Raw genomic sequence first — 16364 nt, 5'->3', positions numbered from 1 at the left:
AACTTTGCCATCCAACAAAAGGGGTGCAGGTTTGATCCCTGGTCGGGGAGCTAAGATCCCACAGGACACAACCAAAAAACCAAAACATAAAACACAAGCAATATTGCAACAAATTCAATAAAGACTTAAAGAACCCGTCTCATCAGAAGTGTTCCCACCACATTCTAACCAACAAATATTTAGGATCTTGACTGATGTTATAGCTGAGACATAGCTAACTATCGCTCCCTCTCTAAATAAACATTAAGTAGTGAAATAAAAGTCAATGGTTCAGAGGAACAAATAAACTCAGCCCAAACTTGAAGCAGAACAACTCCTGGCACAAATAATAGGGAGCTGGAGCAAGAATGAGGGCAAGATACGTTTTAAACATGGGCGATAGTTGGAATCTGAAAAACTGCCCAGAAAATTGAAATTGAGGCAATATGGTACGGAGGGAGGTGGTGTCAAAACTCAGATGCTACTGGAGTTAGGGAGCATGGGTACTCAAAATCAGAGCAAGGTTCATCAGTGTAACTGCAAAAAGATCAACAGGATACAAGAGGACACAAACAGCAAAAGGTAAGTGTAGGCTGATGGCCAAAATTTCATGCTGAGAATCAAATGCGTGTTCTAGTAGAACCACAGGGATGGTAGCCATAGGAATACAGGAGAGTGAGAACTCCTGTCAATTCGGCCAATGACACAGCCAATTCGGCAGTGACACAGCAATAGCTGTAAGAAATGCTGACTGAAGCGACTGTCAGCTTCAACCAGGGAGGTTTTATATCGTATTTTGCTAAGCAGAAACCAGCAGAAAGTGATGAGCAACTCAGATGTAACAGGTGGCTGGAGAAACATGCCTGGGATTGAGAATGGAGAGAAGGATAGATCAAGGTTATTAGACATCCACAGCAATGTAGACAACATCCAAAATTAACTAGCAGGAAAAGACAGACACTCCTTTAGACCTGAGTTGTTTCTTGAACATTGTATGTTAAAAAGAGCTGAACAGTAAGAATGTTCCCCAGAACCCCATTTTTCATGCCTTTGTGAAGTGCTTCAGACATGTCTAGAAAGGCAACCTGATGCAATGTACTGCTGGTGACTGAGTCAGCAGGTTTCTCCCAAGCTTCATTACTGAACGCCTCCCGATATTTAGCAACCACAGCGTCTTTGCAGGAGGAAAGGACCAGCTTGTCTAAAAATCAAATCCTTCCTAAGAGACAGCTGGCAGAAACAAAAGGTCAAACACTTGATCTGGTATTACACATAAGTAGCCACAAACCATCCTTCTGCTAGAAGTAATATATGTAGAACTGGTATGACCTCAATTGGTTTTTCCATGTGTGCATCAATGGGAGACTGTGAATAGCATTTACTTTCTTCATGAGTGAACAGAGACTAGAGACGATGCTAACAAATTTAATAACCAATATTTGGGCCATTCCAGTCACGACACCCCAAGGAAGATATAACAGAGCTGGAGAAGATCCAGGGAAAAACAACTAAGAAGATCAAGGGAAATGCTTATCTTTCAATCAAGGGCAGACTGAAAACCTAAAAAGGATTAGACTCTCAGAGTGGGAAGATGAAAATGAAAAGGAGGTAGTGAGGGGATGTGAGATTAAAGTTGACTCTGGGTAAATAGAATTGTATTCAGTGAATTTCATAGCACTTAATTGTGGCCGCCCCTTGAGGTTAAGGAATGTAGATTGAAGAGAAACTGAAGTACATCTTTATTTATTTATAGAGAAATCAGTAAGTTTATAGAACTTCTTATTTCTAAGACAGGACTGAAGGGGAGAATGGGAAAAGTTTAAGAAACCACTGGATATACTCAATGCCAATAGATTGCACAGTGCATTGTAAAAAATGGTCATGATACATCCTGATATTTTTTAAATGAAAATTACTGGGTTAATCGACAACACATCTATTGTTTGCATGTGGGTCAGACTTCTGGGCTAGTCGCCCTGTGGGTCTGAACCAGTGTGTGATTTCTTATGCTCTTATTATATCATCTATACAAAAACATGTTGCATGCAAGTTTGGGATTTCTAAATTCTTCTGACAGTCCAGAACACAGAAAAATAATTTTCTAACTCATTAAGAAAGCAAGAGAGAGTCCCAGCTCTTGGCTCCACGTGGTTTACCCATATGGGAGTGTACAACATAAAAAGGTGAAAGAAATTCTAACAGAATGCAGCAGCTGGTTAAAGGCTATTATATTGAAATTTTCATGAGTTTGACAGAAGGCCAAAAAATTACAAAATGGCAGAGAGTGGAAAAGGCAGTTGTAACAGGTTGAACATTGTTGGTGACTATTTTTTGCAGTGGCAATGAAAGCTGTAATCAAATAACCTGAAAGAGAGGCTGGCAGGAATAGAAGAGCCCCAAGGGGAAGGGAAAATGAAGACTGTAACAATGATGTACACTGTGGACTAATAAACTAGACAAACATGTAGTTCGAAGTTTCAAAATCAAGGTTCTTGGCATCATATGAAAAGCCAGTGTTCGGATGCAGGCATAAACACTAGTTGATTGGCTATCTAGAGCAGAAGATGTTGTTGCAAACTCAAGGATAGGTGACTGACTCAGTAACTAACTGGAACTGTGCTACTGGTATAGAAACTTCTTGTTATGTGGATGATCAGTTTATTTCAGCATTGAAAAGGAACTATTATATAGCATTAAAAAATATCCAGAAAAAACACTTGTTTCTGCAGCTGGACATACGTGGTTAAAAACTCTTGCATGGAAGTCAGGACAAATAGGAGGATAAATAGGAGCTGGTGGAAATGATGTCATTACAAATACTATCATTATTGTTATTTGTGGACCAATGAGGTATCTCATGGGAAATAGATGAGGAAACAGTGGAAACAGTGTCAGACTTTATTTTTTGGGGGCTCCAAAATCACTGCAGATGGTGATTGCAGCCATGAAATTAAAAGACGCTTACTCCTTGGAAGGAAAGTTATGACCAACCTAGACAGCATATTAAAAAGCAGAGACATTACTTTGCCAACAAAGGTCCGTCTAGTCAAGGCTATGGTTTTTCCAGTGGTCATGTATGGATGTGAGAGCTGGACTGTGAAGAAAGCTGAGCACTGAAGAATTGATGCTTTTGAACTGTGGTGTTGGAGAAGACTCTTGAGAGCCCTTGGACTGCAAGGAGATCCAACCAGTCCATCCTAAAGGAGATCAGTCCTGGGTGTTCATTGGAAGGACTGATGCTGAAGCTGAAACTCCAAAACTTTGGTCACCTGATGCAAAGAACTGACTCATTGGAAAAGACTCTGATGTTGGGAGGGATTGGGGGCAGGAAGAGAAGGGGACAACAGAGGATGAGATGGCTGGATGGCATCACCAACTCGATGGACATGAGTTTGAGTAAACTCCGTGAGTTGGTGATGGACAGGGACGCCTGGCGTGCTGCGATTCATGGGGTCGCAAAGAGTCGGACACGACTGAGCAACTGAACTGAACTGACTGAAAGTATCTCAAACTATGAATGGCATCTGCCAGGGCATTAGGTCCACTGGATCTTGTACAAAGTCATTTGGTATAAGCAGAATATTTTAGAGAGTAGTAATGTGCAATAATAAATCACAAAGGTTATCAATAATCTGTCTATGGACAATGTTCTGAACATGTGTTCTCCCTATATTATGGCTTAACATTTTAAGAGTATATTTGAGAAACTGCACAATCTCTAATTTCAAGGAGATTATAATTGTACAGAGAATTGTCCTCCCAGTTAGGTTGCCCTCTGAGATTCGAAAACTTCCCCCAGACCCGCCAGTGAGAGGGTTTCCTGGTGTTTGGAAACTTCCTCTATTACGACTCCCTTCCCGGGATGGATCTCCGTCCCTAATTCTATTGTCTCTCTTTTTATCTTTTATATTTTATCCTACCTCCTTTTGAAGACAATGGGCTGTTTTTCTGGGTGTCTGATGTCCTCTGCTAGCGATCAGAAGTTGTTTTGTGGAGTTTGCTCAGCGTTCAAATGATCTTTCGATGAATTTGTGGGGGAGAAAGTGGTCTCCTCATTCTATTCCTCCGCCATCTTAGTTGTCTTGTACAGAGAATTGATCTCTGTAAAGTTTCAGGTACATCTTTGAGAAATTAGGTAATTCTTCATTCCAAGGGACTGATCACTTCAGAGGCTTTTAACGTCTCCATCCTCACCTCTCTGCTCATTTTCCTGTCTGTTGTTCTATATTTCTTACCATTAAACTAGGAAGAATAATAGTTCTAAATTAAACACCAAGACCAAAGCTCCTTAGGTACCTGGAGAAACCGGAGTGGACTGAGAGGGCATATGTGAAGCTAATTCACAGTGGAAAAATAGAATTTCTGTGTTATTTTTAAAACTGAGAATTTATATTCTGTTAATAATGAAAATAAAGAATTTTTTTTTTAAAAAAGATTAAACTTTTTAAAAAAGAAGGCTGAGTTCTTAAAGGTTTTGAATTTGGACAAGACCATGGAATCAGTCACATGCTTTGATTCCTAGAGTTACAAAGGAGCTTAGATGTCATCTAGTCCAACTCTTCATTTGAGAAATGAGAAACCAAGCTTTGTGCAGGTGAAATGACTTGCCCTAGGCCATACAATCAACTAATCACAGAGTCAGGACCAGAAGTCATGTTTTCTTATTCCCAGATCTGTGCCCCTCCCAAAATCGGAACCATAATCTTCAAGATGGTGAAGGAGCTCTGGACAAACAGGAAGAAAAACAGAGAGTGGCTGTCCTCTGATCCTACTGAGGAGCAGTAAGAGTCTAAGATACAGGGAGGAATTATAGCTTTTCTGGAATTCGTTTTCTTTTCATTTTTCTGGACCGAATTCATTTCCACTGCTTCACAGCACTATGCTGGGATCTTTCAAAGGAGATGTAATGTCAGGGAGAAGATACCTATTTAGGGAAAGGACAGTGAGATGAGGGGGGTACTCTAGGAATCCCATGAGATACTTAATGAACCCCAAACAGGTAACAATTTGGAGAATGACGGCTTAAAGATGTCTCAGACTCTCAGGTGATCCTAACATCTGGGCCACAAGAGGAGTTTTTATTTTAGCTCATAAAGGAATTGGATAAAGTGAGAGTTTTAGAAATGGATTTAAAAAGGAGCAGGTCTTAGTCAGAAATGGAAATTTGTGATGATGAAGACACTGATGTAGAAGAAGACTGGGAAGAATTTGAATAAAATGGCTCCACAAAATATACAGTGCATGTAAAGCAATAGAGTTCATGTCTAAAAATCAGTACATTATTTAAGAGAATGGATGATTTTAAATAGGTATTAAACCATGTACTTTAGAGTAACTAAATAATTATACACAACAAAAATAATAAAATCAAATTTGAAACTGGAAAATTAAAAAGTAGGATCAAAACACACTGAAGTAGAATTTTTAAAGTGAGAGAAACCCTGTCTGGAAAAATTTAGTAAGACCACCTTTCCTAAAGGATATAGCTCTCCTTGAGGAGCCAAAAACATCCCTTCAATCCCATTCTTTTGAGTTAACAAAATTGAGGCATGAAATCCAATTTCTTGAGAACTGTGGTAATGAAGATCTAGGACTGCCCTTATTGCTTGAGAACTGAATTATGAAGGATTGATGGGCAGTGGAAGAGTAAAAACAGACTCGATAAAAGATGGCAGGCTGAAAAGATGGAAAAACATTTCATAATTTTAGTCAGACTGATAGTGGAAGCAAGTTCAAAGACTTAAGTTGGTATTGCAGACTATTTCATGAATCTGATTTATTTAAATTGTTGTTGAGGTGGCTGACTGAAACTTAAATTTAAGCTGGACTCAATTACACAATTGATGAGTAACTGTTAAGGCACCATAATAACTCAATACTCTCTCTCCTCTCTCTTTCATGGCAACCCAATGTATCATAATTTGTATTTCATACAGCATCTTGCAGAAGGTGCTTCTAAGAACCTGTATGCCTTTGACTGACATAAATAGCCTCCGAACACAATATTATTTTTGTTGTTGTTATGTGAAAAATGCCAAGTGCTATGTGTTGAGAATTAACACCTCAGCTCCACAAATCCAGAACTGTGACTGCCTGCCTTTGGGTACATCAAGTATTTATTCACCTAAAACAGTCTGTGGACAGATAGTTGCAGACACCTTCCATCTTTGTCTAAAGAAGAAATGTGGGAAAACCCCGGAATAAATAAAATTGTTCTTGTAAGTATTCACTGCTACTCTCCATCATATTATAGGCAGTTTCTATTCTATTGCGTGAAATCCACACCACCTCCAAACACAAACCGTAACATGTATGCTGCATTAACTGGACTTTTCCAAAAGGTACCTCCCTGTGGCATCAGCAAGTTTTCAGTGGTCATTGTAGCATGAGTTACTTATCCAAGCTTCCTTGGGGAAGAAAGAACTAGGTATTGTAGGCCAGGCTAACGTCAAGATTTAAAAATAAATTCATCTGTGAATATACATATTAGCCAAAATACATGCCTCTTTAAGAACTTGATGTTTTCGACTTACTTGATATAGTAGGGCACTTTGTTTGGTGAGATGGCTCTCTCCCAGGGACCCTGGACAGAAGCTAAAAAAGGGGGGGAAAGAAAGGCAAAGAGGTCAAGTTCACAGCAAACAAGAAAGACAGCATTAATCTCCAGAATTACAATTTTACACTGATATTGGTCTGTTTGTTCAGTTGCCCATGAAGACAGGACGGATTAACGTGCTGTTCTGAAGTTTTTGTCCTGATATAAGTGAAATTGAACTCATTCAGGCACAAAGATAAATGCAAAGGGAAAAAAACACACACAAAAAAACGTTCCACTGCTATACCTATAGAGCAGATAAGAAACTGAATGTGTACAGGTTTTCTCTTATGTGTCTCCATTGGGTGCTGTTCTTATAAAACTTCCTGTTGCTGTTTTGCAGTATCTTTTACTTTGATTGACTGGGTTTTATTAGTTTAGCAGCTGAAACATCGCTCTATGATATATTTATATTCTAAGTTATTGACACTAAAGTACTCCACTTATCACTCTGATATGCTAGTTTTCCTCTTTATTTGGTTTGAACAGAATTCAATTTCATTTACTGATGACATGTTTTAATTGGTGCCTCAAAAATGTCAGATGACCAGCATGATCTGATTAGAAAAGATAACCCCAAGTGAGAGAATGGCACCCGATACTAGAGTGTAATAAAACTTTGGTGATGAGTGATGGATCCTACAGGTGAAATTAAATTTCACATACTGGGAATTCGTTTCATAACAACTTGATTGTATATCACTCAAATAAATCACTTTTAAATTGTTTTAAATGCTTAACTTGTAGTGCTGTTTTTTTTTTTTTTCTTTTCCAAAGTTGAACAACCTTTTATGTGCAGTTTAATATGATGGGGTTTTTTGGCTTCTTTAAGAGAAAATGATCATGTTATGAGATATTATACCATTTCGTTAATAATAAAATCTTCCTCCTGAACAGAGTTTTAAGAAACTCCAGTTTTGATACATAGAGTTGCATCAAGCATTTAAATATAAGAAGCATTCTTATTAACAACCAGTAATTTTATGTGTATGTCCATTTTTCCCCTGAATTTTCATCCTGCTTTAGTTTAAGCACAGCTGATGTTGACCATTACTTCCTCCTATGAAAATCTCCCTTCTAAATTAGTCTCACAGTAAATTCAGTTCACAGTGTATTGAGATGTAAGAAAATGTCAAAGCTAATATATCCTTGACTACACTGCATAATATGAAAGAACAGCTTCTAATAAAACTTTGCCCACTGCCAGACAATTTAAGGGTAATGAAACTATAGATTCTTTGTTTTACATAGAGTGATAGAGGGCTCAAATCACCCAACCTTCAACCAGACATGCTGCTTTGTACCTTGGCGATATGTCATTTAACAGATATAAGACGTAAATCTGTATTTAGCTGCTAATTATGCCTTTTCATTTTGGTGGACAGATTTTTAATATGGAGGAAAAAGACATTTATCTGTTGTTTGGAAGTAGTCCCTGCCTTCAAACTCTCCCTTTCTTTTTCTGTTGTTCTCTCCTTCACCTTTGTCATTATCTGCTCAACTCTCCTCTTGTCCATTATTCTTCTCTAGGGCACAATTTTCTTGACCAGATTAGTACAGGGAGTAATAAGACCCGATCTGAGGACTTAGGCTGAACTCCCTGAGCTGACTGGGCAGTCTGCTGTTATGGGAACTTAAAAACCCAAGCCTTCTCTAGCATGAAACATGGTGGAGAGCCAGAGATCATGGCTCCTGGTTGCTCGGGGTGCCTACTTTTTATTTTATTTTATTTTTTTATTAGTTGGAGGCTAATTACTTCACAACATTTCAGTGGGTTTTGTCATACATTGATATGAATCAGCCATAGAGTTACACGTATTCCCCATCCCGATCCCCCCTCCCACCTCCCTCTCCACCCGATTCCTCTGGGTCTTCCCACTGCACCAGGCCCGAGCACTTGTCTCGTGCATCCCACCTGGGCTGGTGATCTGTTTCACCACAGATAGTATACATGCTGTTCTTTTGAAATATCCAACCCTCACATTCTCCCACAGAGTTCAAAAGTCTGTTCTGTATTTCTGTGTCTCTTTTTCTGTTTTGCATATAGGGTTATCGTTACCATCTTTCTAAATTCCATATATATGTGTTAGTATGCTGTAATACTTCTTAAAACCATAGCATAAAATCAGAAGGTGGAAGAGAACTCCAGGGAGCACTTGGTCCAGTTTGCGTTGGCTGTATTGCCAAGGCTATGGATGGCTAAGCAGAGAAGGAATGGTTCTTCTTTCCATAAAGATTGCTATGGGCTGAGCTGCACCATTTGTCTGATCATCCTTCTCCAGTTCCCTATTATTCTGCTGTTCAGTCGCTCAGTCGTGTCCAACTCTTCGAGACCCCATAACTGTAGCACGTCAGGCTTCCCTGTCCTTCACCAACTCCTAGAGCTTGGTCGAACTCATGTTCATCGAGTTGGTGATGCCATCCAACCATCTCATCCAGAAAGTCTGATCTGGAGGCTGCTGAGAATGTCCTCTGATAGCAGAAGAGTCTGCTCTACTGGCTGCTGGGTGGGGTGCTGGCTGGGTAGGGGTGCTCTGCCTGAATGGAACAACCTTCAAGTAGAAAATCTAGCAGGAAACAGAGGAAAAGTGGAATGCCTGCTGAGCAAATGGCCAGACCCACACCAGGCATCTATAGTGGACTTTGTACAGTTAAACATTAAAAAGAAAAAAAAAATCCCCAGAAAATGCCAGAGTAGTAGTTAAGAATATGCTTGAACTAAAAAGCTGAATGGATATAATTTTAAAAACAAGTTCTACAAAAAGGTAAGTTCCAGATCAATATGAAATTTTAAGCTCTTGTAATTGGAGTTTTTATTAATTTTTATAGAGTATAGAAATTGTATATGAAAATGGTGAATTTTTTTACCTTCTAAAATAAAAGCTCATTGCCTTTCTGTGTAGCTATTAAACAGATATGATGGTGAGATTCAGCGAAGCTTTTGTGCTGAAAGATGTTTTTCCCTCTTTGACTCACAATTCATAAATGCACCTAAGCAACTGCTTTGCAGTCATCATTTGAAAGTCGGAAATTTTATACCAAAAAATGTCCTTGATGCAATAAAAAAGAAAAATAACAGCCTTCCTCCATCTTGCCCCTGCCCTCTATCCCTACCACACACACACACACAGCAACTACTTGCTTTAGAAATAACACACAATCGGACATCGGTTCTATGCGATTGGAATCATTACTCCTCAGGAGACTGCCAAAAGGTTGTTGAGCAAAAGCTCGGGGCTGCCGGATTCTGGTCTTGCATATATTCCAAAGTTTGTCAAATATATGGTAACTCTTGTAAGTGTGTTTCATAATTATCATTTCACTTCTTGCAGGAATGCCAATGCCTGCAACAGCTGTTTCTTATCTCAGGGTACCAGTGGAAGCTTGTCATCCCTCACAAAGCTAGCCTACACGATAGGCAGACACATCTCTTATGCCTAACGTGTCCATTTTTACTAGCCCATCACATGCAGATTTACTGGCAAATAGTTTTTAATGACACTCTGCTGTCCTTTGGTATTTTCTTATACAGATGTTTCTATAACTGCTACATGTAATTCTGATGCAGCTTTGTGATTCAGATTCTCAAGGGTAAAAACCATCCATTATCATACGGCAGCAGCACCGTGGAGTATTGTCTACTGAATTTAAATAGCAAACTACACATGAGTTTATTCATTCCAAAACCAACCTCTGCATTTCCCCTTGGTTACAGAAGCAGTATGATATCAACAGCAAGAAAGGGTAACAGTTTTACTTTCAAATCTCTGTCCTCCCTCGAGGTGACAGGATTCAATATCATGCCCGAGGTGTTTTTGTAAATCACCTACACAGAGCCCACTGTTTCAGGGAAGTTCTCATTTCTACCATTTTCTAATGCATGATGAACAGAATGGGCCAAGGGAAAGCACCCTGGTGTTAAGCCATGTTTTAATCAACACAGGGACCCAACCAGAAAATTAGAAAGAAAGCTAGTATTATTTAACCTGTGCCAAAAGTGCACTCGCTGGAATTCAGACCCTCCTATGTTCAGTAATCTTTCTACCTTTCTTATATTTGGTGGTTTTGGAGTTTAACAACATAACCTGGGTCAAAAGAAAGTGGGGACAGTTTATAAAAATAAATAAAACCCACCAATTCACTGGGGACAAAAGAGAAACCTCACCTGTGGGGGTTATGAAAAAGGCATTGGGGAAGATAGGCCAGCTCAGAAGCATGTGGATTCCAAGAATGGTTTTTATGGACTCAGTCTATCAAGATTGACACTAGAGCAATATTTCTCAACCTTTCCCCACTCTCTTCCCCAATTCCAGGTATCTTTTCTTTCTTTTTAAGAAGATCAACACAGAAAACATCTTTATTTCTCTTTATTGAACTTCCATGTACTAAAGTCTATTTTTTCAGTCTATTTTTTGCTCCTAATCACCCTATGCCACAGATACACTATATCTGTATCAGTTTCTGCATTTTTGTATGTATCTGTGCTTCACATATAAAGAGAATGAGTTTTACATCTCCCCAAAACCAATTTTTGCCCTCTTGGGGGCAATATCACTGTTGAAAATTCTTGATCTAGAGGAAGTGATGGGAGGGGTTGGGGGAGAAAGGAAAACCCCTCTCTGTGCCTGAAATGTGACTTCAAATAGCTCATTTGATATAGTCAGAGTAACTTGTGAGGTGGGTATTATTATTTTTATTTTGCAGATGATCAAACAGCTAAGATCACATGGGAAGATATGTCTAAGGTCATAAATCAGTAAGTATTAGATGGTAATTTTGGTTTATTACTCAGAGTTAAAGTCAGATGATTCAGGAAGTAGAGAAAACATGGCTATCACATGTCTACTCTGTACCACGCATTGTATGTTTCTTAATGTGATCCTTCCAAATGCCCACCATGGTCACACTATTCCATTGTTACACATAAAGCAACCCAAGCTCAGAAACGGTCAGTAAACTAACTCAGCTAGTAAAGGGTCACACAGCTAGTAACAAGTGTACCCCGGATTGCCACCAGGTCTCTTTTTTGGTAACAGCATCTGTAACTGTTGGGTGCAGCAGTGTTCCCAAGGTCCTGAGAATGTTAGCTGAGGGTATTCAGGTGAGGCTCCTGGGAAAGTTCTTTCAAAGACTGACTGAACTGAAAGGCAGCTTTGCCCTTTTCCCATCTGCCTTCTTCCTGCCTTGGATGTGATGATGTTCGGAGCTATAGTCACCAGGAGAACAGAAGCTGTCTTGGTTGCAGCTCCCCAGAAACAGACAGGCACAAGGGTCTGAGTGCAAGGAGTTAGAGGCCTGATGGAGGGAGGCACTGGGAGAAGAGCCGGAAGTGAGTCAGGAAAGGGAAGCAAGCTGATCAAGGATGCTTTGCTGCTTTGGGCAGCTGGGGCTCAGTGCAGCTGGGGCTTCAGTGTAGGACACACTTCAGAGTTGGCCCCTGCACACCTGAAGGGCAAGGGAATGGTGAATTTATCTACTATTGCTCGAGGGCTATTCCTGGAGCGTGGAAGTCTTGAACTCCCTGGCACTTCCGGTACGCCCCCTGTGCTGATGAGCAGGTGCTGGTGGCCAGAGACGCCCTTAAAGGCAGAGTCACAGGTATGTGTAGTTGCAAGTCTAGTTTTGGTGAGCCTGGCTATGGTGAATGCCAGAGGTGATATGAGTAGGACCCTCACCACTTAGGTTACAGGAGTTATGCACAAAGAATGGCTGAGAAAAAGGGGGGAGGCTCAAGAGGATGAGGATATACGCATACAGATAGCTGACTCACTGTGTTGTATAGCAGAAACTAACACATTAGAAAGCAATTATACTCCAATAAAAAACAAATAAAAATTTAAAAATATATGAGAAATCTGTTTTTTCAACTTTATTTTCTTAAAAGTATTTTATTGTTTGACTTTTTAATTAAAAATTTTAAACTTTTTATTTTATATTGGAGTATCGCCAATTAGCAATGTAGTGTTAGTTTCAGGCAGACAGCAAAGGGACTCAGCCATACATATACATGTAACCATTCTCCCCCAAACTCCCCTCCCATTCAGGCCAGATAATATGGAGCAGAGTTCCCTGTATCATATAGCAGGTTCTTGTTGGTTATCTGTTTTAAATATAGCAGTGCATACATGTCCATCCCAAACTTCCTAACTATCCCCTCCTCCCATACTTATTCCTGGCAACCGTAAGATTGTTCTCTAAGTCTGTGAGTCTATTTCTGTTTTGTAAGCACGTTCATTTGTATCATAGAGAAATCTAGTTCTTGACCAATATGTAGCTATCATTTCAGTTTATCGCTGAATTTCTATGTGAGAAACTTAGAGACTCCTACTTTGTGTAAGTAACTGTTATTTGAGTTTTCTGTTACATGCAGCCAAACCTGCTTCTAACTAGCCACTAACTACCCAAACCATCTGTGGTTGCTCACATCATTTTAAATGACTGAACAGTATTCCATTAGTAGAAGTACTATACTGTATTTTATAAGTTCTCTCTTTGGGACAATTTAGATTGTTTCTAGTTTTTCACTGGTATAAGTAAGGCTACAATGAACATCTCTGTAGATAAATCTTTGCACACATCTTTGTTAATTTTCTTAAGTTAAATTCCTAGAAGTATATTTACTTGATTCAAGGATATGAACATTTTAAAGGCACTGTATATAAATTATGTTCTTGCCAACAGGAGTCTTTCTTTACTGGTCAAGGTGCAAAGAGAAAATCCATGGTCCACAACAGGTTAATGACATTCCATTGGTACAATTCTCAAGGCATGTTAGATATATTGTGTAATACAATGGACTATTTGAAAACATGCCTTTCCCATCTCCTCTTTCCATGATAGATAATAAACTTTTTGAGATCAGAAAGGCATTCAGCACACTGGCTTTCTACCTCTAATCCCAGCTCAGAGTCTAGAAGGGTATCTGGATTGCTAAGGGTGTCCAGAACATAGATTCAGAAGGGCTGGATTTGAGTCCTGACACTATCATCACTGCATTATCTTAAGCAAGTTTTGTTTTCTCCCTGAGCCTTATTTTTCTTATATACAAAATGGGAATAATGATATCTCCCTTAGTGAAATATTATCAGGATAAAATGAGAAAATCAATATGAAATTGTTTTGCAAAATGTTAATCACCATACAAATCATGTTGCTATCACATAGTTATGGGATGTTGTCTGAATAGTAGTAGTCCTGGAAACTATCTCTTTGTCTCACCTGGGCAGCATTTGTCTTTCACCTTCAGATCCAGTTTTAACTACTATGAATGTGCCTCATATAGTATAAAGTGGGCCAGAGAGAAAAGTCTTTGAACATTATCTAACTGCCTAGGCTTGTGGTAACTTTTTTCTTCATCTTTGTCTGCCTACACCAACGCCATCTTCCCAACAGACTCTTCATTCTTAGGTAGACCATTTGTCCATTATTCATCAGTGTGAATGTTGAACAGTTTAGTTCATATATGACACAATGGGAAATAGCAGGTCATAGACTGTTTTATAATCAGAGGATTTGAATGATGAAAAGACAAGAAGATTGTTCTAGAGGTACTATATACACAAGAGGTTATACAGATTAGAGGTAGGAGGGTGGAGTTTGAGAGGTAGTTTGTAAGTGACTTTGGTGTCCAGTGAAAGCAAGAAGTCACAGATGACTCTATACTTCTAAGATGTAGTTAGTAGGCAATTAGGAGTTTCACTGACAGGAAAAATAAACTGGAAGGTGAATTTCAGATAAATTATGTGTTTAGATTAAAATACTTGGAAGATGGGTCTTATCACTGAAACTCAAGTGAAAGATCAAGACTGTAAGTACTATATAGTAGACGAAGCTATAAAAATGGCTGAACTCTTTTTTTAAAAAAATATATTTATTTATATTTATTTGGCTCTGCTAGGTCTTGGTTGTGGCATGTGGGATCTAGTTCCCTGACCAGGGATGGAACCCAGGGCCCCTGCATTGGGAGTTCAGAGTCTTAACCACTGGACCACTGGAAAAGACTCATGGCTGGACTCTTTTTAAGGAGAGAAGGCTGTCAAAGGAATTGTACCCTGTGGAATGCACCGAAATGGTAGTGGCAATAGAAAAGCTGCCAAAAAGGATAATGTAGAAACTAGAATGAAGTAGGGTGAAACACAAGAAGGATAGCCAGATGGTGAAGTATGAGCTACAGTGGATTCCAATGGACTAAGGGTATAAAAGAGAAATATGTATGGCTCACAAGATCACTGTTGATCTCGACAGAGCAATTTTATAGGAGTGCTGAAGACTAAATCAGATCAGACAAGTTGATGGAGCAGGTAGACAGAGGGGAAGTAGCAGTATTAGGTCCTAACTACGTGTTTGAGAAATGGTGTATGACAGGAGAATAATGTGAATGCAGCGGGGGATCATCTGAGGGTTAATCACGCCTCTCTTCTGTCCTATAAACCAGCCTGTTTGATTCATTTATTTATGGAATTTGTTTCTGGTCTCCTTTATAATAATTCTCCAGGCCAGAATACTGGAGTGGGTAGCCATTCCCTTCTCCAGGGGATGTTCCCAACCCAGGGATTGGACCCAGGTCTCCTGCATTGCAGGTAGATTCTTTACCAGCTGAGTCACAAGGGAAGCCCTTATAATAATTAATTACATGAAAAATTTATTTCTACTTTTTTCACTTCCTAAGGTCATAATCAAGATTATAATACAGGGTTTCAGTTTTCAGTTTAATGTAGTACATTAATAACATGTAGTTATTAATAGCAAATGTATGCATATGTATAGATCATTTTCCCCCACCACAATTGCTTTCTGTATGATTTCTATTTTCTTTTGATGTGATCCATAGAGCTCCTATAGCCAGAGTAAGTTTTCTGTCATTTAAATGAAAGGTCAAGTTAAATGTAACACTTTCCAAGACATTAAATTAAAATAAGAATAGTATTTTATATATCTATACCATATATCAAAAGTAAAGATTCAATGAAAACTTTAAGATCACTTACTAAACTTTCAAAGATAGGCAGGTTTTCCATAAAGATTTCAACAGCTGAGACAGATGGGCTACATTCCAGAGGGGAAGGTCACGAGAGTGATGAATGAGACCTCTAATGTCTGCCATGGCTGTGAAAATCTTTATGGCTAACTAAAATTCCTTGCGAATAACAACCTGTAAATATTATATGAGCTGTCAGGCAGATAACACTGAGCTCTGAGACCATCGCACATGGTGAACAGAATGCCAGACTGTGGGGTTTGTCAGTAGATTGCCAAGTCATTTAGAAGCTCAGGTTTATATTTGATCTGGGAAGACAAGAGTTCATACTAAAGTCTCTGGCAAGGTGACTGAGTTGTGGAGATAGACACTAGATCTAATATCCAGTGCCTCTGGCTGTACAACCCCACAAAGACCAATATTTGGTAACATGACTCGAGAGAAAAGCTCCTTCAAACTGACTTATACCAAGCTCCAGGAATCTCATTGTGATGATTAAGCCAGTAAGAAAGAAATCAAGCCTCATAAGGCTGATATAGGAGGACAGGTGCCTGTGTAAGTTGAGCCATGACTGACTCATGGGGTTTCTGATAATTTCAAACACAACTGGTGGACTCTATTACCACAGCTATGGTTTTTCCAGTAGTCATGTACGGATGTGAGAGTTGGACCATTAAGAAGGCTGAGCACCGAAGAATTGATGCTTTCGAATCATGGTGCTAGAGAAGACCCTTAAGAGTCCCTTGGACTGCAAGGAGGTCAAATCGGTCAATACTAAAGGAAATCAACCCTGAATATTCACTGGGAGGATTG

The 16364-nt window shown here is 39.2% G+C and overlaps 1 protein-coding gene across 2 annotated transcripts in view; it reads right to left on the bottom strand.

Annotated features, from left to right (window-relative positions):
• DMD (dystrophin) overlaps nucleotides 1–16364 on the bottom strand; it is a 2165569-nt gene that overhangs the window by 215581 nt on the left and 1933624 nt on the right. For both annotated transcript variants that reach the window (XM_061137756.1, XM_061137757.1), the window contains one exon: nucleotides 6513–6573. In XM_061137756.1, the coding sequence (XP_060993739.1) occupies nucleotides 6513–6573 (61 nt within the window). The remainder of the gene's footprint in view (nucleotides 1–6512; nucleotides 6574–16364) is intronic.

The sequence above is a fragment of the Dama dama genome, chromosome X (genome assembly GCF_033118175.1).
Source record: "Dama dama isolate Ldn47 chromosome X, ASM3311817v1, whole genome shotgun sequence".
In the NCBI taxonomy this organism is placed as follows: Eukaryota; Metazoa; Chordata; class Mammalia; order Artiodactyla; family Cervidae; genus Dama; species Dama dama.
This window is presented reverse-complemented; position numbering and strand designations above follow the sequence as displayed.